General features: G+C 42.8%; 1 protein-coding gene across 2 annotated transcripts in view; it reads right to left on the bottom strand.

The window, feature by feature from the left end:
* The window catches only part of LOC119888548 (serine/threonine-protein phosphatase 2A 55 kDa regulatory subunit B beta isoform), a 40698-nt gene that overhangs the window by 12571 nt on the left and 4120 nt on the right, over positions 1-24007 (bottom strand). The window contains exon 1 of one of the 2 annotated variants that reach the window (XM_038699153.1): positions 6783-7553. The exons of the other annotated variant lie outside the window; for it this stretch is intronic. Within the exon in view, the coding sequence (XP_038555081.1) occupies positions 6783-6852 (70 nt within the window). The 5' untranslated portion in view covers positions 6853-7553. Of the gene's footprint in view, positions 1-6782; positions 7554-24007 lie in introns of those variants that run through there. 2 annotated transcript variants of the gene reach the window in all.

A 24007-nucleotide genomic window follows, 5' to 3' on the forward strand; every position in this document is an offset into this window, starting at 1 on the left:
TACCAGCAGAGATACCAGAAAATATAATTGCTCCATTTATACACCATCACAGACATTACTCAGTGTGTCTCTGCATAGCTACACTTTCACCAAAAAGTAAATAACAGCCACCTAGCCTTAAGGTAGCTTTCCCTCTCCTCCTCAAAGACATGCAGCTGCCTGGATTTAGGAAAGGCTAATGGTGACTGTAATTATTACACAGCCCCGGGCTAAAAAGGCATGGCATAATGTCTGTCTCACACACACACACACACTGCAGTAGCTAGCCCTCTGTTTAACAGTTACAATAATATGAGACAGAGAGAGATAGAGAGATAGCTGTTTTGTACCCCCCACGCCCTCTGTGGACCTGCTACTGGCGGAGTGCTGAACAGGAGAGGGGAATGTTGCTATGGAGACCGTTTCCATCTCTAGCGGCAGTCGGGGGTGTATATGTGTGTGTGTGCCAATAGCTCTCAGACTTAGTTGCTGATGCTAGCTGTAATTCAGCAGACAGAGAGAGTGCTGCAATAAAGTGAAAACCTGCTTCTGGGGGAGTGTGTGCAGTTTAATGCAGCAGACAACTTCAGACAATAGAGTCCTTGCAAGTGCACACGCGCGCAAAACAGAACGCTGAAGTTATCTCTCTTTATATACCTGCATGTATTGACCTCATGCATCTGCGAGACGTGTAGTGCAACATCTCCCCCAGCACACACACGCACATACACACGCACGAACAATAGTGTCACCATCAGGCCAAAGCCACTGGTGGGAATCGAATGGAATCGGCTTAGTGGGCAGATTTCTTGAAATCAAAGCATTTCTCTCTCTCTCTCTTTTTGTCCTTCATACTCCCCTTTTTTCCAGTCTCCCCCACTCCCTCTCTCCTCTCTCCTTCCCTTATCATCAGCACATTAAATCACTGAGGGGAAACAGTAATTGATGGATGCCATTTAACGAGTTTACACACGGATACGTCCTTCAATCATTTCACTGAATGAAGAATTGGGGAGAGCCAGTGAGGCTGAAACTCCGGCTAACATGATGGAATGCTTCCCTAAATGAGTTTTCCCACATGCAAATGTATTCAAACCAGACAACGAGGCAATCTATTCGACCTCAGCCAATCTGACTTGTTTGAATGCCAACATACACTTTTTTTCACACATTATAGGGAGCAAATTGATTAGCAGCAGGAGGCGCAGGTTGGCGGGGTCTCTGCGATGATTTCTGCTTGCATCAGATCAGATTTTTATTACGTGAGCATCAAGTTCAAGGTGGACTGAACTTGCTGAACTGGCTGGTGATTTGGCTGATCAAATGTGTACTTACACACACACACACACACACACACACACACACACACACACACACAGCTTCATCAGCAGACCATAACCAGATGAAGCCCATAAATCCTGTGGCCAGCCAGGTCTGACACAGACAGGTCAGCGCTTCTTGATGCATCAGAGGGACGCTGGAGATAACACACATCCATCACCAGTAATAACACAAACAAGCCTGGTTGGCCTGCTGCTGTGATGCGTGTGTGTGTGTAACTCTGTATGTACGACGGAAATAAAACAGGCTCTTATCTGTTTTATTCACCAAGCTGAACCTCAATAACCCCCCTTCAGCATGCAATATAGAATCGGGACTCAAACCAATTGGATGGAAACATAGATATGCATTGATTCTGGAATGAAACCGTGCACGAGGAGCCAGAAACAAAGGGAGGGCAGGATATTGAATGTATTTATAGACGTCCAAGCATGCAACATCTATCACGCATAACAGATACGGCCGCTAAAAGAAATGAGGGGGGGAAGAGTCTGGGGAGGGAGGTTTGTTGCTCTAAGTAGGTCAATAAAAGATTGTACAGTGAGTCTCATCAGCATAGACACAAGCAAAGACCAAAATAGGAACACCCTGCTAACCTCTAGACAACGTATAATCCTGTCAGGGGTGAAAAAACAAAAACACAAACAAACTGAGGCTTGATCCTGTGGCACTGGAGAGTTGTGTAAGACAGACAGATTCAATATGGAGAGACTGAATGGAAATTAGTTGCGTAAGTTATGTGCAGTAATTCCAGGTAAAGGGGAGGGACATGAGAAACATGGTGTCGTGTAAATGCTTTGTTAGTGCTGGACGTGGAGAGGAGAGGATTACAGCACTTCTGCTGAGCTGCCTGCGTCAAAGGATCAGGCCGGGGGGATTATTCAGGTCCGTTCTCGCACTCTCTTTTACTCACCGCTCTTGTTCCTTCTGCGATGAATCAACAATATGTTCCGATCTGTACTTTCTTTTCAGGGGCATGAACACACACCTGTATGTATCACAAATTCTGTTCATAAAGATGCGAGCACCTTTTTTGGATTCACCGTTTCTGTGCTGAAAACGCAGCTGATAACGGCTTCATTTCACACCAGCAACAATGGAGATCAAAATCAAATTTTTGAACAAACCCTGCTACCTACTGGTCTGATACTCTGCCATATGATTAAGGGTTTATTAGGCTTTATTAGCTGCACACAAAGCAACAGAGCACAATGCAGCTCTCTTCATCTGAAGAGCATGACTCTTTGTAAGATCTGGAGTGAACAAGCTAATTAACCTGGTTTCTCCAGGATCAGCCCTTTGAGAATGAGACGCAATGTGTGCATGTGTGTTTTGTCAGAATGTGTATGTGGGCTCTTTCTCTTTTGTGCGTGCATATTTGTGTGTGTGTGTGTGTGTGTGTGTGTGTGTGTGTGTGTGTGTGTGTGTGTGTGTGTGTGCTTGCTTTCCTGTAGCCCCACACTCCAGGGAGTTGAGGGTGAAATGGGCGAGACGTGTTACTGCTTCACTTCTCACACTTCATTAACACATCGGCGTGGCACACATCTGACTATAGACACAACACAGGACAGGATAGGGCGAAACAACAAGAAGTGGTGAAAAAGCGGTGAAATCAGCGATCGATTCTTGCGCGCAGCGAGATGAATACCAAGAGGGATCATTTCAAATGCTTGTTATTTGGTATTCTCTTAGAAATTGAAGATGTAGGAGGGGGATGGTGGGAAAGCGGGGGTGCATAGAATTATAATCCACCAACAAAACAAAAGCTGTCTCTCCCTCTCTATCTGTCTATCTGTGTTGCTTTGGTGCAATCCCTTTCATCTTCCTGTTTTCAAGGCTGGTAGTGAATCAAAGATTGGATGGCTGCTGTACAGACCAAAATTCTGTATCTACAGTGACCTTATCACCAAAAACATGAAAGATTCAGAGTGACGCCGCGTCCGCGACAGGACTCAGGAATTAGCTATCAAAACTTACAAATGTATCCCATTATAAAGTCCAGAAAGGTCAAACACTGCTTAGCCTTCAGGCTAGCAGTGCAGCGAATAACTCAGATAAAGTAAATTTATCACAGCAGCACCTCAAATTTACTGACCGGGAAGCCAGTGAGAAATAGGATATTTCAATATCATCCTACAGTAGCAACACCACGGGTATTCTTTAATAAATTCTCATTAAATTTTCATGGAGCTGCAGACTTAATAAGAAGCTAATCAGTGGATGAAAGCAGCTGCTGAATAAGGAGTGTGACTCGCCCCAACTTCACAGCTTGCCATTAAGCACCAGCCACCCCCACACACACATATAGACATTATCTTTCTTGCGCTATGTGCCGAGGTGGGGTTCGGCGCTTTTGAGTGTTTCATAGTGAATAATGGATGGGACCTGGGGGTATGGTGGGCTAAGTCTTTTATGACAGGGTCCTAAAGTGTGGCCCCAGGCCGTTTGCCTTGGCACAGGCAACCAGGCGCTGCTCCGCTCTCATCAGCAGCTGCAATAAAGGCTGTGAGCTCTCTGTTACGGGACTGCATCAGTATTCACTGGGGCTAGAGGGGTCACATCACACACAAGCTTGTACTCGCATCAAACGGACATATAAGCAGCACAGCGGAGAGAGAGAATGAGAGAAAGAGGGGGTAGGGGAGAGAAGGAAGAAGGGATTACATGTCCTACCAATAGATCTTTAGGTCATTGTTCCGGTGGCTAAATTGTAAAGGACCAGAAATCAATACCAAAGCAGACATTAGGATAGGTCCTGCCTCACAGCAAGGAAGCTATTTACATTTTTACACACACAGTGGTGTCCTGCTATTTGACAATTTCATCCATAATAGAAACATCCATGGTGTAGATTATAGAAAATTAACTGAGGCCCATGTTGTTGGAGTGTAACAGCCCATTGACTCAGCACACACTGATACACACAACTGCAGTGAGACACAAACCATCCATCCTATCACCATTAGCGACGTCTCATCTACATGCAGCCGATGAATGCAAATCAGACTGTAATGTACTTTTCTTTCATCTAGACAACAATGATGCCTCCAGAAACGTTGCTTTCAGGCTGAGAAGACCTGGAAATTTCACACCCGACTGTGGATGACCCAGCACAGCTTTACTCGTGAACTTTGTACACGTAAAGTACACGCATACACAGAGTCAATGTAACCGCCCACAGGCCCACTGAGGCGTGGGATTGGTGCGAGCCAAAGGTCAGTGCGAGTGACATCATTAAAATGTGACAACATTAAAGTGTCCTGCTGCTGTGGGCAAGCATGGCCTAAGGGAAATCCCTACCAGGGACCTGTGTGTGTGTGTGTGTGTGTGTGTGTGTGTATGTGTGTGTGTGTGGTCTGAACGGATTGGGCCTGATGGAACATGTGCACTTGAATTTATGAGGATGGGCAAGAGACCCAGACACCGGCCCGTATGATCTTTGGCTGCAGACTGACTTCATACCACTTAGGAGACACAGAGCTAGAAAGTGAACGGGCACACACACACTCATTTGTGATATATGACGTGTGACGGTCAGTCATAAATTACAGCAATAAAAAATAACAAAAGTAGACATTCCTTGTTTGAAAAGCGCAGATGGGCTGCAGACCAGACACTCGTTTGCTTTCAGGAGACACATTTTACACCCTGTGTAACTCTCATCCACTTTCTCCTGATCAAATGAATGACAGTGACAGAATGAGACCGAGAGACAGGGAGAAGCTGGAAGAAGAAGAAGATCCCCTACAGTTTTTCATCTCTGCGTACTCATCACACAAAGATATCCATCACACCCACTCCAACCCCCACTTCACTTCCTCCCGCTCTGAACCAGTGATTGTGTGTTTAGTAGTGACAGTCAGAATCATCTGTGAGTGCAGGAACGGAGCAAATGATGATGGTCTCTCATTTTTAAATGTAAAACAAACACAAACATTGAGGAACGCTGCAGGAGAAACTGTGGGAATGAGACTCTCTGCCTTCTGAGCCTTGACTTTGTCTTTCCTCCAACCTGCAGCGGCATGAGTAACCTGAGCTGGTGGCAAATGGACACCAACAACCTCTATGTGCCCCCCCCCCCCCATATTTCTGTTCCATTAAATCCTGTGGATAATTTGTGAAGACATTAAATGTTCAAGTATTGGATGCTCCGTTGCTATTTTGCATTCAAATATGTTTCTTTTTTGTACGATCTTCTATTTTCAAACCTCATGGTAAGTGGGTGGTGAAATGTGTCTGGTGTGAAAGAACTAGAGACTGCCCCAGTGCTGCAGAGGCTATTATTAAAACTGGAAACAAAACAGTGCTTCAAACTGAACAATAAAGACCACTAACTAGCCTACTTATTCCAAATGTCTGTACAATAACTAATAATCAATTACTTGAAAAAAAGAATAATATAGACATCCACATCTGCACACAGAAGTTGATTGAAATCTTGGTAAAATGAGTATCAATGTATTATTTGATATATTTAGGGAGAACGTATTGTGTATCGCTACATTACAGCATTACAGACATGTTTATTCTGAGTATGATCAGTTCAGACTACTGCAATGAAAAGCCCAGCAGTTAATAGCCATAACCATCTGCATAACCAGTAAATGGGGGCCGAGGTTGTAATGAGATTAATGGTGTCTTTTCACCTGTGAATCAATGTTTTATGTTGATCAATGATCTAAGCAGCTTGCGTAGAACAGGTGGAGCTGCATGGTGGAACATAAGGGAACTATTAAGCATCAAACAGTTAACAGGCTGATAATCAAGAGGCTGGTGTGTGGTCAAGGAGGAGGAAACACACACACACAAGCAGGAGCAGCATTTATAGCTGTGGGGCTGCAGAAATAAGCTACGTGTGTGTGTGTGTGTGTGTAAGAGAGGGAGAGAGAAATATAAAGGCCTATGTCAACGTACTGCTCTTAAAATTCTAATTATTTCCACAAGTAAAGACGGACTGAGGATTTTTTTTGTCATCATGAAGTCATCATTTTGAACTGGTAGCCTAGGCCTATATCACATCCACACGATGAAGCAGCTGTACAGAAGGCTTTATTCCACTGCTGCTCGTAGTCCATACAGATTAAAGCCCTGATTCCCTTCGGTCTGGCTAGTCATCCTAAAATAGACTACGACGGGAAGCCACATCATCATCTCCTGCTATTGACGATATAACCTACAAGCTCCAGGTTTATAACAAATGAACAGATTTCGTTTTAAAGGACCATATGGTGCCCAAATAGCATCACTACAGCAGCCTACAGGCTATTTATCAAGCAGGCCACAGTGCGTTTGCTGTGATATTTCCTTATATTTATCTCCTTCTTTAATATTAACCTACTATGCAGTGACTTATTTTTGCTGTGATATTAGGATCCCTGTAGCTGCAGCCTCAGGTTATCAAAAAAGCAAAGCCTAAAGGGAGTCCCCCCTCCCCGACCCCCTACCATCATCGGTTTAAATACCTTCGGTTGCATAGTTGTGGTCGCGAAGGAAGCTGTTGTTGATTTTCCGGGTGTCACTCTCTTCCTCCATTGATAAATCGGCTGATTCGGGATCCTGAAAGCGGCAGAACTGCTCCCATCATGCCCGGTACCGTCAGCAGGCGGGCTGTGGGACCAGCGGGGGGCCTGTCATGGCTCCAGATCTTCGGTGTAATCAACACAATCACAATCAAATACCTGTGGTGGTGGTGGTTGTGGTGGTGATGATGATGGTGATGATGTCCACACCTCAGGACGCATCAACTGCGTCCGCGACGCAGTGACAGTGATGATCCCAACAGTGAGTTAATAGCCTACCCTAATTATGATAGCGCATTAAGTCCTCTGCTTCAGAAAACTCATCGAGGTGTAGCCTGTGTATCTCCCAAAGATATTAAAATGAACTCTTGGCTGGTCCAAATCGAAAGAAATGTTACGTCTGAATCCGCAGCAGCAGCAGCAGCAGCAGCAGCAGTAGCAGAGCACTCCGTAAATCTCTTTCGGAGGATTTGAGTTTAGGCAGGCTAGATTTGCCCCCTCCCAGTGCCAGCGGGGCGGGCGGGATTATGCGTCAACAAGCTTGCTCCGATCACTTCAGCATTTCCGTGTCAGACTCTCGGCTCCACGCATCTCCAGCGTAGACCTTTCTGTATCCAGATCCTTCAGGCTCTCCTCTCTTTTTCTCTCTCTCCCTCTCTGTCTCTGTCTTCATTCACCGGCGCCTGTGATCCCGGCAGCTCAGCTGACTCACTGTGCCAGATAGCGCAGAGCGAGCTGTACTGTGCTGCTGCTGGCTTCAGCAAAGAAGGGCCCCTCCCATGCTGCCTGGCGGCTGGCTCTTTAAAAACCACAAATGTGACGCTCACGCGAACCACCACCACAGAGAAGGAGTTTAAATTCTGTCCGCTCACAGCGTGATGACCACCAACAAGTTTCCTTCGTGTAAAGCTGACAGCTGCCTTATGGCCTGATAGCAGGTTGCCTTTTTAAGCCCAGTAGATCCTGCACCATCATCCTCATCCTTCTGCAGAGGCATCTATACATGAGATATACAGATCGAGCAGTGATGCTTTATTATGCTTTTCCTCTGCATCTAGACTTGGTCCCCTGACAGCAGCTATTCATGCCAGGGAAGAGCCAACAGAGGCTTTATAAGATGTGTTATATGAAGGGCATGACATGGCACATTTTTATCTAAACACCTGAGAGAGGGCATGGAGTTTAGATTCAGAGATATCAGGGCAGGGAGGGACACAAACGAGAGAGATAGACAGGGAAGGGTGAGTTGAGTAAGGGAGAAGACTGGAGAGCAACCAAGAGGGCCAGAAAAGAGGGCAGAAGAAAATGAAAAATCCCAGACGCTGATTAATTAGATTAGTAGGTCCACCGTCTGAACCTCTTTCTGGAAAGATCTCATTTCCATGCTGAGTTTAATAACACCACACACAACAAGCCTTCTTCTAGTCAAACTGTAATCTTTGATGAGTGTGTGTGTGTGTGTGTGTGTGTGTGTGTGTGTGTGTGTGTGTGTGTGTGTTGTTGCAACATGCTCACAGGGCATCCCTGCCCTTATCTACTCACTTTACCCTAAATCTCTCAAGCTCCACAAAGGGACTGGGTATCTCCCCTGCACGAGCCTCAACACACCCACACACACATACAGCAGCAGCAGCAGCAGCAGCAATAAAGAGATTGTGGAGCCCCCTCTCCTAAATGCATTAGCTCTCTAATCCACAGGACCATTTGCACATCCAATCCTCTGCTCCTCTGCTAATGGGGATCTGGCTGTGAGAGTGGCAGGCTGCTTAAAAACACAGGGCCTTCCTACACATGCTATTTTACACCCCATCACCCACCAACCTCCATCTCCATTGGAATACATTACAGGGCGTTAGCCATGCAGGGGGATGATGAAGGCTGGTGGAGCAACGGCGAGGGCCTGTGATTCACATGCTTCCATATTTACAGTCCTCTGCTTCCCTAATGAAATCTGCAGAGAAGCTCTTCCATCCTTGACCCGCTCAGATCTGACTGAGTAGTCAGCGGCGCTTCCCACCTCTATCAATATTTAAACAGGGTCTACGAGGACAAAAGAAACACAAAGCGTTCCTCTTCCACAAAGATTTCGGCTAAGTTACAGCTGAGCGGCAAGACCGAATGAAGTTGAAATGGAATCAGTGAAACAATGGATTTAGTAGAATGAAGCTGCATGGATGAGAGATTCAGGTTTGTCAGATTTTGTTGGGAGGGGGGGGGGGGGTTATGAGGCAGAGAGATGAAGGGCAGGAGTGGCAGTTAAAGGCACAGTTCAGTTCAGTTCAGTTCAACTTTACTGTCAGACTCAGGGTCCATTAGAAAAACATACAACATGGGGGTAACAGAGATATTTGACTGTGTAATGAAGGAATAAGGGGAGAATGCTGCTCGGAGCCAGAGCCTGGGACCAATGCTGCCTTTCTGCCTCCGTCCCATTTACTACGCACATATGCCAATCTCCTCTCCCCTCCTTAACCCCCTTCCACTTCCCTCCTGCTAAGTCACAATATGACCACACTGGCTCCTAGGCCAGCAAGAAGCATCTCAGAGCAACAACCCTGACTAGAAACCAGTTTGGCTCTCAAATTGATCCAGTCACATGACCTAGCAAGTGATCCCAGGTCGATGCACACTTATTCTCAGAGCTTTTACTCTTTTTAGAAAGCGTCAACTGAAACCCCGTGGCTCATTTAACCCTCCCTTCCTCTACCTCCAGCTACTTGTTCTCCTTTGCCACCTCACTTCTCTCGCTCATTATGCCCCATCTCCCACTCCGCTGGATAAGAGACCAGTGACAGCGCGTCCACAGCCCAGCTGCTGCATGTCAGACTTGCAGGAAATGCTCGGGGGGGGGAAGAATTGGAGAGCGTGTCCTCAATTCTCCTCAATCGTATGGACAAAGTGGGTTAAATTAGGCTGTACCAGCCCAAACATGGGGACACAATCACATGGCAATGATATTTTAGTCATGCCCAATTGCTTTCCTTGATGTGTGGTAATTGTTTGACCTGTGGAGGCCGGTGTTGGGCTACAGGCAGGAAAGACACTGTCTGCATACCAAGCACCATACATGCACATACATGTACACAAGTATAGATATTTGACTACACAGCAGCTGCACAGCACAATTATACTCCACCTCCACATTGCAATTCCCTCATATCTCAAGATTGCAGTCAATGGTATATTGACCACTGAATAATTTCTGGTTTAAATAGGCTAAGATATCGATTGGTTTCATACAGTTAATCCAACAAATATGAGATTAAGATAAATCAATACAACATCTGTTTCAGACCCATATTGTTAATCATATTTTGAAATGGATTAAATAAATAATGGAATAACTAATAGTGGGAAACCTTACATTGTACAATAAATTAACTTGTAGACAGTGATTAAACTGTATCCTTTAGAACTGTTACAAAATTGCATCTGAAGATAAATGAAATAAAAGATTTTGGCAAATCAGTGCATAAAATCGTATCAAATATCTTCAAACACAAGATACGCACTACTAAATGTTGATTTCCTGTGACAAAATGAATACACTATGTCAGACAGAATGAAGGAAAAAAAAATCTATTAATGCTTTTAAAGGTGTAAAAGTTTGATTTTCAATTGTTCTCCAGACCAAAATGTAGCACAAAAACATACAGGACCCCTTTTGCAGAAAGACTCCCTTTATTTACATGCTTATTGTTTAGTCACCAAATGTCTCATTCTGGCATGATGTATTATTTTTATATTCAGGACAGGTCAAGGACTCATAAATGCCAGAATTTGGCATGTGAGTGGTAAAATACTGTCCTGTGATACCATGCTCTAAATTGCTTACATACTAGGCCCCGAGGGTTTAAGGTAGTGATGGGGCTTTTAAAAAGTAACTTCTGCCATCTTTGCTGGACAAGGATGAAACCTTATAATATGATTATACTTTTCGCTGCCTGGCAGCATTCAGGTTTACATCTCCTCCATGTTATTAAACAAATCAGGATGAACATCATTCAGTAGTATGAGATTCTACCTCCAAAGCATTCATTGTCTTCCATTAGCCATGCAACCCACCCTGGCAATAAGAGCAGCTAAACACATGGGGGTAATAGGATTGCCCTGGCAGTCCATCTGTCAGTGGACTGAGCAGCAGCAAACCCCGTGAAAGCAGCACCCTGGCCTGGATACACCTGCTTATTCTGCCCCTTCTTTGCACTCTTCTCTGGAGATATTTATTCAGTATTTAAACATAACCTTTGTGAGAGTAAAACACATCCATTCAAGTGTGTAAATGCCATAAGGAGTAGTAAAGTAAAATGTTAAACAACACATGCTCTGTTGGGTGTTTATAACTTGCCTTTAAATATTATAAAATGCAGTACTATTTGTTAATAGTACAGAGTTAAGAGTACAGATAAAGATACATGGCTGTAGCTGGTGAATGAATGGAGTGCAAGAGACGGTGGAGGAGGAATACGAAGGACCTGGGAGAGGGAAGGAGAGAAAGATAAAAAGATGGATGTATAGTTTTGGTAGAGGGCATTAAATCAAGCCTAGAGGCTGTCCCTAAATCAGCCGGCTTTACTCTTGGTGTCATTCCAATTACATCAGGATGAGACTAATGCTCCATTGCTCCGAGACTTCAGACCAGCAGGATTGGATTTTCTGTTTCCCCCTGACTCTCCGTTCCCATCCCCCAACCTTCCCCCTCTCTTTTCCTCCCTTGATAATGAATTAATTGAAAATAAAGCATGTACAATCATTAGCTCAGGGTGATGCATTTTGGATGAAAATTAATCAACTGAAATGATTTCGCTTGTAGCAACGCCGCTATTTCATAGGCTCTACCACATCTCGAGGGTGTACAGATGCACACATGACCCATGCGGATGTCTACATAAGCAGGTTCCCTGTCCCAAAACGTACACACGCATGCACACTTGCAATTGTTTCTGTTGCATTACAATGTTATAAGAGGTAAAGAGACATACACATTAGCTTGAAAAGTGGGGAGAACCATGCACACATTGCAGATTTAGATTTGTTTTGTGAATATACAGTCCAGTCTCGTTGAAAGAAAATGGTGCCACTTAAAAGAAAATCATTGCATTGTATCTCTCTGGTTGCTAGGAAACTGCAATTGAACGGGCATTGCAATGCAGCACAACAGCTGTCAACATAATTGGACAATTAAGATCTTAAAATGTCATAATTTTGATCATATTCATCTCAATAAAAGGTTCAAGCGCGTCCCAACACATTTTCTACCAGTTGGGTTAATGGGCTGAACAAGAGGAGTGGAGCTGGATTTCATTAGTGAAATGATCAATGATGCATTAAGGGTAAGGATACAAGAAATATACAACAAAGCACGGTACCATTCGTGTTGCTCGGAAAGCTTGGACGGATGTGTTGTTAAGTATGCTATATTTATCCTACAGCACTTTCCTCTCTGTGGACAGATAAAAGACCAGCAAGTAGAAAGTAGGTTAAGCAGGTTAGTGACTGAGTACAAAGCCACCTCCCCATACATGACCAGGGATCCATGCACAGCTTATGTTCAGGACCGTGGACAGCTCTTCACGGAGCAGACGCTGAGGGAAACAGAAACTGTCTCTGAAATAGGTTAAAGGGAAAATCCACTCTGAAAATGGAATTCATGTCTGGTATTTTATAACAGCACAATTCTGTTTTAATTTGAACAACTCAGAGAGAAAATGTGCTATGATGGTGTCATCTAGTGACCAATTCTGGAGCTGCTCGATTCAATTAAATAATAAACAAACTCCTATATTATAACAGCACCCATGATGATATAGGAGATTTTCCAATTTATAGCTATAAGCCCTACATTCAAACTAAAGAAATGTAATTGTCATACCTCAAACAAAAACTAATTAAAAGTCACTTTCAGTAACAATGGACCAATTCCAAATTACATTATCAATTTAAAATGTAATGCTTGGTGAGACATAACATTTTCTTGTTTGATTACTGACATAAATCATAGTAATAGCACAACAGAAAGTCCCTTTAAATGTTCAGTCAGTTGCTATATGTCATATGACAGTCGACTGTCAGTGGAGCAGCAGTAGCTTATTCCACTGGGGCTTGGCTTGGGAACCGAAGTTGTTTTCTTCTAGTGTTTTCGAAATGTATTATTTATATGTATATTATTATTCATATATATGTGTTAGCATGCTAGCATTTGCTAATTAGCACTACACACAAACTAAAGCTGATTGCTCATGGCAATCCATCCAAGAGTTGATCACATGACATCTGATTTATGGGATCAACAAAGTCAAAAGGCTTCATCCTGTGGGGACCATGAATATCTGAAACAAATTTCAAGGTAATCCATCCAATGGATTGATAATGCAATGATAATGATGCGATTTTTCAGTCTGGGCCAAAGTGGTGGACCGACTAACAGACAACCTTTGAGAGAGACCTGCCATTGCTGGAGCCACGGAGCTAGCATGAATAATACTGCCGTAACTTCATGGGTTCCAGCTTCGTCACTGTGAAAATTTTTCATCGTCTTCAGTGATGATAAATTGAATTCGTCTGATTTTTAGACTGCTGATATTAGACAAAAGAAGAAATTTTATAGACTAACTAGATTAATTCATTAATCAAGAATATTATACCATAATACCATATGAGTTTCCAATGCAATTCAATACAACTTAACACTGAACAATAGACATACTAAAATCACCCTGTCCTTGACCATTAATAGACTCTAGAAATAGTCATAAGATAGGTACAGTCTATCCAACTGGCTGCTAATAAGAAACAGCAGCAGTGTGGAAAAAGCCTGACCCCACATCTGAACACGTTCCCTCCCTTTTTCTCGCTACAGCTCGCCAGAAAGACTTCAGTCATGTTACAACCAGCCCCATGTGACAACAGAACATGTTCCTTGTGCACCTCGGCTCAAGACCATCACACTTAAACACCCACAAAAAAACACAAGCACAGCTTTATTACAACAGTCACTCACACACTCTCTCTGTCAACAACAAAGACAAACACATGCAAGCGTGTCACACTTAGAGTAATCTCCAGGAAAATCCCATTTGGCAGAGCAGCTGCCAGCGTGGATCACAGATAGACTGTAGACGTGGTGCCCACAGGGTGGCAAGCTGTCCATCCACACCATTCTATTGAATAGACGCGCGCGCACACACACACACACACACACACACACACACACACACACATACACACACTTGAAGACAAGCTTAAGGTGGGATCAGGCCCTACCACTGAGATAATAAAATTCTTGCCACTTGTTTTAATAGAAACATGTCGATTGGCTCATACAGCCAGTTTCTCATTTGAACAGGGCTTAATTTTTATTGCTCGATTTATTGATCTGGCACGAGGGATTTCTGTTGCAAAGTAGCTTCAGGGACAGAGTGTGATTTAGTGTGAGGAGACAAAAGTGGTCCATCTGTCTGTTTATCCTGCTGGCTAGCTGTCAAAAACATTTTCTTCTGCTAATGTGAAATGATACACAGGTAATATGAAACACTGAAACAACATGCATTATACATTATACATTCTTCTCAAACAATTATGAAGGATACAAATGTGTAGAATAAATAAATCTATGTATGTATGTATATATGTATCTGTCTATCAATCTATCTATCGGTGCTTTATATGTAATTATACAATATGCATGCATATAGAAGAAATGAATTGAGCTAATTGACAGGAGCAACCGCCCTTCAGCATTAATAGAACTGATCTTAGAGCACCACCATCTGGCAAAATGAAATATTACATGGTTAAAACTTGGGTAATACCCACAACATAGTGTATAAGATTCAGGAAACACATGCATTATCCTGTTTTATCATCCAAGTCATGATTTTCAAGAGATAGTTGTCAGTTTATTAAACTAGTAATATTCCCAAGTGTGTGAGTGTGTGTGTGTGTGTGTGTGTGTGTGTGTGTGTTTGTGGTGTGTGTGTGTAAGAGAGAGATCACATTTAGGTACAAAGTTTTGGTTTCAAACCAGTTCACTAATCTAATAATAATCTTATACCTTTCACTGCAAACATACACACAACTGCCGCTGCATTCAGCACAAACTATAATGGTTCCTGTCTTGTAGGGGATTGGATTAAAATGAGATTTAGGTATTATGTATTGATTGGATTATACTCAAGGGAATAAATTAATCAAATCAAGGGCCTGACCAGCCCTGAGGCATGGAGTCCACTAGACCTCTGAAGGTGTGCTGTGGTATCTGGCACTAAGACGTTAGCAGCAGATCCTTTAAGTCCTATAAGTTGCGAGTGGGTCCTCCACGGATCGGACCTGTTTGTCCAGGACATCCTGCAGATGCTTGATTGGATTGAGATCTGGGGGATCTGCAGGCCAAGTCAACACCTTGAACTTGTTGTGTTCCTCAAACCATTCCTGAACCGTTTTTGCTTTGTGGCAGTAACTGTTCAAGTCAAGCCAGTTTGTTGAGGTAGCAGTGGAGGTGAGAGACTGGGAGGAACAAGAAGCTGGAGACTACTTGAGTATGGATATTGTGTACTCCACAGCCACCGGGGATCAGTCAAGAGCAAGTCTGTACACTGGTCCACTTGCACTGGTATACTGGTCCACGGCACTTACTACCCAGGTTTTTAATGGTTTGGGGGAATAGCACAGTACACATATTTAAGAGGGCCGCAAGGATGGTGTAATGGTGTTCAGCCGAGTTTTTATCCGAGTCCAGCCCTGCATACATTCGCACATTGAAAGAGATCCCCTCCCTAAGGCACTGATGGGGGACAAAATCCACAGTCATTGTTCTGTGTAAGAACGCCTTGTAAATATCAGGTAATATAATACCAGATATAATATCATATCAGTAATATCAGACTTCACCAGTCTGTATTAGTCAGATCATATGGTATCTTCCAAACACTGTATGCTGAAGCAAGAATTTACATTGAAATTTGCCTTAGGAAGGAATCTCTCTGCGGGCCAGTATGAACAATAACAACAGCCCTCGGGAACCCTTGGTGTCCCCATAAATAAACTATTCTCATGTGTGAGTGTGAGTGTGCAGGAAGTCCTTTTTTTCCCCGCATCCCAAGACAATCTTTAGCCATGTCATGCATGAAGGATTACAAGAGGATGATGCAAAGAAGATTTTATTCCTGCTTTTGTTTCTGCATGTGTTCCGAGCGAGCATCGTACATGTGCCCTCTCTGATGTGACAGCACCAATATGGGATCCATATTTTTGTCCAGAAGTAATTACTCTCCCAACACAGAGGCCACAACCTGCCAGCCGAGTGCCTGCGGGAGAGCTCTGAGCCGAATAATCTGGGAGAGATGGAGACGTGGGAGCAACCCTGTGATTTTAGTACTCACCCCAGATGCATGAGGTCATACACGCGAGCACACAAGCGAGCAGATAAACACGTACGTAATGTACATTTCTGAGGGACATGGTGCTGAGGGGAAGCCCATCTCCTTAGACAGACGAGCCACTGAAGCAGCCTGAAGAGCGAGGAGGGAGACGGGGAGCTCTACAGACACGCTTCAGTAATCATACAGTGAGCAAGCAGACAAGAGGGGATGTTTCTCCTCGCTAAACAGCCATTGCCCCATGGTACTAATCCAGCTCCAGGAACCACTCCATGCTGCCTCACGCTAACAGATTTTTCATCAGACAATCATAAATTAACCACTTTTTTCCCTATGCATTGCAGAGTCACACATGTAAAATAGAAACTTCCAGACAGACACACACGCATATATGCACAGACACACATAACACATCACAGTGAATGGTTTAAGTTTGGGGTAAACAGTAAACAACCCCTGTGCCAGGACAGCTTGGCCTAGCTGCACACCGTCAATACTAATGACATCAGGACACAAAGTATCACTATGGAAACCTGGAAGCTCTGGCACTATCCCACACCCCTCTGTACTACCGGAAGGCTGGAGAAAAGGCCCGACAGGGGTGCAGAAAGAGAGAGTGAAGGTAAGAATAATCGAAAGCCAAAGGAAGGAGGTAGTGAATGAGAGTCAGAGAGATGAAGAGGGGGAAGAGAGGGGTGAGCCAAAACGTCAGAGAGATAAAGATGAAGAGAGTGAGAGGGTGGGTTGAGGGGTTCAGAGGCATTGGTTGGTTGATGCTGGTTAGGAGCCAGGGCCTAGTGCTCGGTATGAAAACAGGCAGAGCAGTGTGCTGCAGCCAAGCCTGAGATTCAACTCTGCCGGAAAAGAGTTCCTTTCCACCCCCCAAATCTGCACTCTCATCTTCTCCCCTCCCCCTGCATCCATCACCCCATCCATCTCTCTCTCTGTTCGACTGCCTGACCGCCTCTCTTAGACTCAGCAACACTTTCAAACAGGCCAGATGGGCTCAATGAAATACACCCCACTGTCTGCAGCCGTCTAAATCTCCGTAATGCTACTGCACTCCTGAACTGCTTTATTTCCAATCACTGATGTGACAAAGTGTCTACTACAAAACCTACTTAGCACAGTGTCACTTTGAACAGGTCTGGTATGAGACAATGTGTAGGTCATTACAAACAAGAAAGAAAACATAATGTCTCTCATGGTAGGCTAGCCTGATTGTGTCAGGTCATGAGCCTCAAAACCATTTACTGTAAGTTATTTCCAAGCATTAAATTGGCTGCTGGTGGGAAACCCAATTTAGGCTTTTAAATGTTGTCACACACCAGGTCTCCAACCACATTTTATGCCAGATGGGTCACAGAGCCATTTGGCCAAATCAATGTGAGCTAATCAGTGAGAGCCAAGGTTGAGAAGACAGTGGACAAAGCTCATTTTTGTATAACAGGATTGGAACAAACCTCTACTTTTCGACTCATTTTTAAGTTAAATTGAGATTTTTACGTCTAGATAGGGTTATAAGATAATTTATTTAAAGGTTAATGCCAGGTTGAAAATTGGCACTCACACTTGTTTCATCTGAAATGTTTGTGTTAATGTTAAGAGATGTTGTGGCTATTTAATGTTGATGGAAAATGGATAATGACACTCAATGTCATATATTTCAGATAAACTGGTTTTCTATATGTAGAGGTTGGACTGAATTACCAGTAGCTGTTTATTTATGGTAACCAAACAAAACAGACAAAGATCTTCACACTTTGTGACCTTAGGTTTTTATTAGACCTATTAGATTTATAGAAAGTGACAAATAATCTTATGGAGTCCTTGGCCTGAAATCAGTCTGGGATTCTCTGTCTCTCGAGCCTGCCTGTGAATATGTCAAGCAAATGAGATAACCAGTGCTGATCCCACAGAGCCTTGTTTAGTCACGTCTGCGTAATCCCACTGGAGGAAAGGAAGAGGTGAATCCAGAGTATAGTAACAGTGTCAGTGGTGGGATTTTAAATCTTCTTTCAAGGCTATTCGCCAAAACTAATTATTTGACAAACTGGACAAATTCTAATTCAGGTAAAATATTTCACACAAGTGACCAGACTAAGGGTGTTCCCGACTAAGAATCAGAATCGAATCGAATCGAATCAGAATTGTCTTGTTAAGTCTTGCCTATAGTTGACTGATGATCGAATCATGTGTGGGTGTGGCAGGGCGGAGGGTTCCTCGCGGGTCAATTCCAAGTACTGTTTAAAAACAATATAATTAGTGGACATTTCAGTCTGGACCAAAGTGGTGGAGGGGCCGACTTCTTTCCCATCTCTGCCTGTGAAGAATCTGCACTCTGTCAAGTTGCGTATGATTGTTTGCCTAATTTGCACATATCTGGAATATTGACTTCCATTTTTGTCTCAGTTCACCAGAGATACAGTTTAAGGGGATTGGAATGGCCGTAGAAGAGATACTGGTCTCATTTTAGAGACAAATGGCCATTAGATTGAATATGGTGTACCTCTACATGAGACCTACATTTCAGTACAAGCAAGAGTTTAACTATTCATTACAAGACAATATTAGATATTAAGTTAGCAGTAATTTTAGGGTAAAAAACTTAAAAAAAAGACTTAAAAACATGCTCTGTAAGTTTTGTAATGTGGGACAATACACCTTTATATGAAACTGTTTTATTGTTATTTTTCGCTTAGGCTATACTGCCTGAATCTCATAAGTACAGTAGTTTATAGAGTATTATACTTGCTTAAAAGGGCCTAGTTGATGACTAATAAAGTTCACACAGGAGAACTTTCCTGCATTACAAGCTTTAAATATGGTGTGTCTCATGGTGTGAATAAGTATAAATGTGCTGCATGTAGATGCTGTTGATCACAAATTGTGAATATCAGACGTCTAAAACTAGAGAAGCAATATAAAAAGACAGAGGCAGACAGAAACAAGAAGAGAACTGGTTTGCTGATTTGTGACTCATCGTGTGACATCATGTGCCATCCATCCATTCAGAGAGTTGTGTGTTTTGTACATTGTGTGTGCAGGGGTGGGGGCTGTGAGGTGGCAGAGCAAGTGAAAAAGAGACAGAAAGGAGAGACAGACTGGTACTTCATGTACTGCTGCTGTCGACAGCCTCATACAGTAGCATTAGGCTACATTATTTATCTAGTGCCATGTCTTATTTGTAGAACACCATTCAGATAGAACAGTAAACGCCTTCACTAAAGTATGACTCTCTCGTCTGCTATACTATACCACACCTCTATACTCTACTGTGGTGACAGACAGAAAACACAACAAACAGCTTTCTATCTATAGCCTTCTCTGCTCCAGACTATGTTTTGGTTTGATCTCTGCTCCGTATCGACCGCATTACTCAGGTTATTCTGTACAAACGGGATCGGGATGACTCTGCAACAATGGGCGGCTATTTTCAGAGGGATATTGAAAAACTATGCTGGGAAACTATAAAAGGGCACCTAAAGCAAGATCTAATTGGATTGCAGCCTTTGCTCCTATGGTAGGGTTTCTACAGGCAGTTGAGACAAACCCCCAGCAGTGACTGTAAATCTGTTGCTTTACTGTTTTTAAAGCACATGGCATTGTTATCTCTCACTTCTAGTTGTAATCATGGACTTCCTGGAGCATTTTGGTTGGGTATAAGTGTGTCATCACTACTATGTGTGCGCCTTGCCCCTTGACTATCCTACAGAGCCATGATGGGCGTGACGACAGCAGAGGAAATGCAATTCACAACACTTCCTCTGTTCCTCCCAGAGAACGTGAGTCAGGACAGCATGGGTCCTTCCTTATCTGTCTCGGGCCTCTTGTGAAACCGGGCAATTTCCACACCCTCCCCAGGGAAAACTAATGTCAGCCAGACCAGGGGAACCAACATCTGTGGTCTCACACTCCTTTCTATCTATAGTCTTATTTTCCAAAGCCAACTGAACATTCTTGATCAGTACATTTCCTGCATCATATTCATGATGTTTACATTAGTTTTACATCTGGGACCTGCCCAGTACAACCACAGTTCTCACTTATAAAGGGAAGTGTGTCATGGGACTACTTCCTCAATGCCGTTTTCTCTCTTTAGCTTTTGATTTCCATGTAATATTGACAAATGTTGCATACTGGACCCTTCCGTATATATGTTCTCCCAGTACACATGATAATTTAAATACAGTTGCAATACACACACACATATAGTGCATCTGCCTAAAGCTAAAAATCTGATTATTTTTTGTTTTTGCAGCATTTTTTAAAAATATGTGACGTTGCTGTAGCACTTTGTTTTATGTTATCCAGCCCCATTTGTTCTTATCTGTATATCCTTCTCTCCACTGCCGCACAACCTCATTAAAGTTTCATCCAAGCTAGTCTATTCTTCTAAAGTCACACAACTTAAAAAGGCTATGCCATTAAGAAAAGCTTTTTTATCCATGTGTGTCACTTGGGTATGCTGAGCCCTTGTTATACCTGAGCCTGGTTTAGTCTCATTTTAATCATTTGGGTTTTATAGATAAAATCAAACAAGAATAGAGATTACTATTGTAGGTGCAATTTTTTATTATACAAATAAAGTAGTCGAACCATTGTTGCCTCTAAACTAACGGGTTTGTTTGGCATATCTGAAAATACATGTCAGCATCTGTATAATAACAATAATAATAATAATAATACAGGATGGTATTCAGGGTTTAATGAAAAGATTTTTATAGCGGCAGTGCAAACCCGTCTCACTCAACCCATCAGGATCTTTATAAAACCACAAAGACAGATGGGTGGAGAGGGAGAGGGAGTGAAAGAGGAAGCCCATCCTGATGTTCTATATATACACCTCAAACCCAATAGTGCTGCAGCCCGCCAGCCAGAGCAAAGGCCCAGGAGGCTGGCTCGATAAGGAGCCTCTTTGTCTGGCTTTATAGCGCCCAACAGGAGCATAGTCGATGTTGTATAACACAAAGAGTTCGAACACTTAGGCTCTCCGTCAAGTTACAGGCCAGAGGTGAAACATTTACGCTGGTTCTACATATTGTGAAACAGCGATAAAGAAAAGAGGGAGCGAGACTTGCGTCACTGTGTTTTCTGTAATGATACGCTACCTCCTGTGGGGCTGTAAGAGTGAAGGGACTCTCAATGATACTGTAATTGCTCGCCCTTATCCTTGTTTTTTCTTATGTAGACTTACTGTGGAGACCAAGCAGGATGTGTTTGTGGTAAAGTGAGACTGCGGATGAGTGCTGTGTGAGAAAGAGGCTGGTATGTTATGGTGTTTTCGCCGCACTGTGTAAGGAGAACGTGGTGTTCATTTCAGTTCCCACAGGCTCCTGAGAACCACCTGGTGGGATTTAAGGGACACATTTTAGCCCACTAACTACACATCAACAATAATTTATATGGCTGCTCACCATTTTCCTAAGCACATCATCAGCTTTTATTTTGACTTCCTTCCTTCCAGGCAGCCAGCTGTTTCCCTTCATTTAATGTCAGTATGAAAATGATTGTCAGCCAGTTGAATGAAGGTGAGTAACTACTAGGAAGTTTTCTCCCATGTCCTTAGTTTGACCTTATAACAAACCCTATTTAAATTTAAAGACGCTTTCTTAAAACTGGACTATACATAGATGTAACTACCTCTAGCCTAATGTCAAACCAATCATTTACAACCCATCTATAATGTGTAAACATGACATTTTGTTTGCATTTCTCTCCCCTTTGCTACAATTTAGACCGGCCAATTCCCATTGCATTGCATGGCACTGCTAACTCCCGCTGTTGCCCTCAGGAGGGTACACACTGTATTGCTGACCATGTACTGCAAATGTCTGATGCAATACACATACAACCGCCAGCCGCTGCTTTTCACATGCCTGTGAAGAGTTTCAGCACCAGAGCGAAACAAGCGCCAAGGTGCCAACACACACACACACACACACCCTCACCAAACGAAGCAGGCACTGACACTGACACAGGCTTACCTACTTCATACACAACCATCCTTTTTTTTTTTTTACTAGATTGTTGTGTGATTGTGTGTCTGCTAAAAACACTACCTAATGTGAATTGGACCTGTCACAACTGTCTGATAAATGATCTGTTTAGTAAGGTCAATATTGGTACAGATCCCAATCTGGTTTATTGGATTACAACGTCACTTAGTTAAACCACACAAAAAACCCACCATATGGTCATTTAAATCTGCATTCCTTGATATTTTAACCACTTGGGGGCATCATAACAAGTTGTAAACACAACACTGAAATGTTTAATTTTTTAAAGTTGATATGGTAAAGCTGTTAACAAACAGTTGCCTATTTACACAACCAGCAGGCATGGTGCAGCATTATTATGAATAGACTATCTGGCTCTTTAGCTAATAAATGCTCCACTATGTTCACAAGCGTGTCTACATAGGTGTCATTTACACTGGGGTTTGTAAAAAATGTTCTGATAACCAACCTTGAGAGAGGTTTATTTGCACAAAAAGAAAACATGCAATGTATATAGAAGAAATAAATGTGCATTGCCAAAAAAGAGTAACTTGAGTTAAACAAACAAGCTGCTGATTACTGCATTATATTCCACTGTCACCTGTGAATTTTGTGATTCCCTTTAAAGCATAAAAGTAAAGACATTTCTACCATAAATTGGTGCAGAATTTTTTTTCAATACAGGAAATTAATTGTTTAATTATCCAGATTTTCTGGGGGAGGATCCCCAGACCCACCACTCATATATCTCAGCATTGAATATTTCTTCAAAACAGTGTTAAAGTATCTTCTCATCTTGTTCTTGTGACCCCTATATTGTGCATTGTTACGTCTTGTGAGCTAAGTGTATCTTCACCCCTCTTAACTGAGCCCTTATGTCCACACCACTTTTCAACACAAAGTAACGCCCTTGTTTGTCAGTTGTTCGCTGCATGGGTATGTACCATACAGAGGGTTTATCCTCATTAGCGCTAACAGCTGTTGATGAGAGCAGTATGAGTGAAAGGAAATAGTAAATGCAAAAATGCTCTAAAGAGCTCAGGTTGACAGTACAGTTATGTGATATTTCTTTGTGGTTCACCACTGCAATTGACACCTATTATATTATGCAATTATTTGATCTGATGTAAACATAAAATCATTGATTCATACAGCTTTTAACTCTACTGCATTCACTGGTTTAGTTTAGATGAAAGCTGCAAGTATGCAGTTCGTCCAACATGCTTCCTGTGGCTCCTTATACAGTCTAATTATGACTCTTTTCCATCCCTGCAAACAGAAATAGATTTTAGAAAAAAGGCAGGAAATGTCACTTCCAAATAACTATCAAAATAATACTGCTTCAGTCATTCCTTTCCAAAAAAACCCAGAAACAAATCTCTTATTTTGTCTTACAAATCATTTCTATGAAGGGAAATTCTCTTTCCTCACGACTACACAACAAAGTCCACTGCAGAAGAGAACCTGAAGCATGTAGGCATGAAAGTGTCTTGCTCTAGGGCACTTCAGCAGAGCAGATGTTTGCTGTCACAGGAGCTTCTGCATGTGTATTCCACTCATGGTAAACAGCTGAACATTAACCCCTATCTTGCAAGTCCACCAGCTTTATTGGAGTGCAATAATACAATCGCAAGAATAAGCCTATCGCTTTAAGGAAATTCTCTTTTCTCAACGTGTTACTTTGCCTGTCAGGGTTGTAAAGTATAAAGTAATAGCTGCTCATGAACAGACAGGATTTGAGCCGGGTTGAGCTGAGAAGTGGTTTTTGAGAACTACCACTTCTTCGCATCTC

The sequence above is a fragment of the Micropterus salmoides genome, unplaced genomic scaffold, assembly GCF_014851395.1.
Source record: "Micropterus salmoides isolate LMB-PRFRI ecotype aquatic unplaced genomic scaffold, ASM1485139v1 Ms_hic_scaffold_5, whole genome shotgun sequence".
In the NCBI taxonomy this organism is placed as follows: domain Eukaryota; kingdom Metazoa; phylum Chordata; class Actinopteri; order Centrarchiformes; family Centrarchidae; genus Micropterus; species Micropterus salmoides.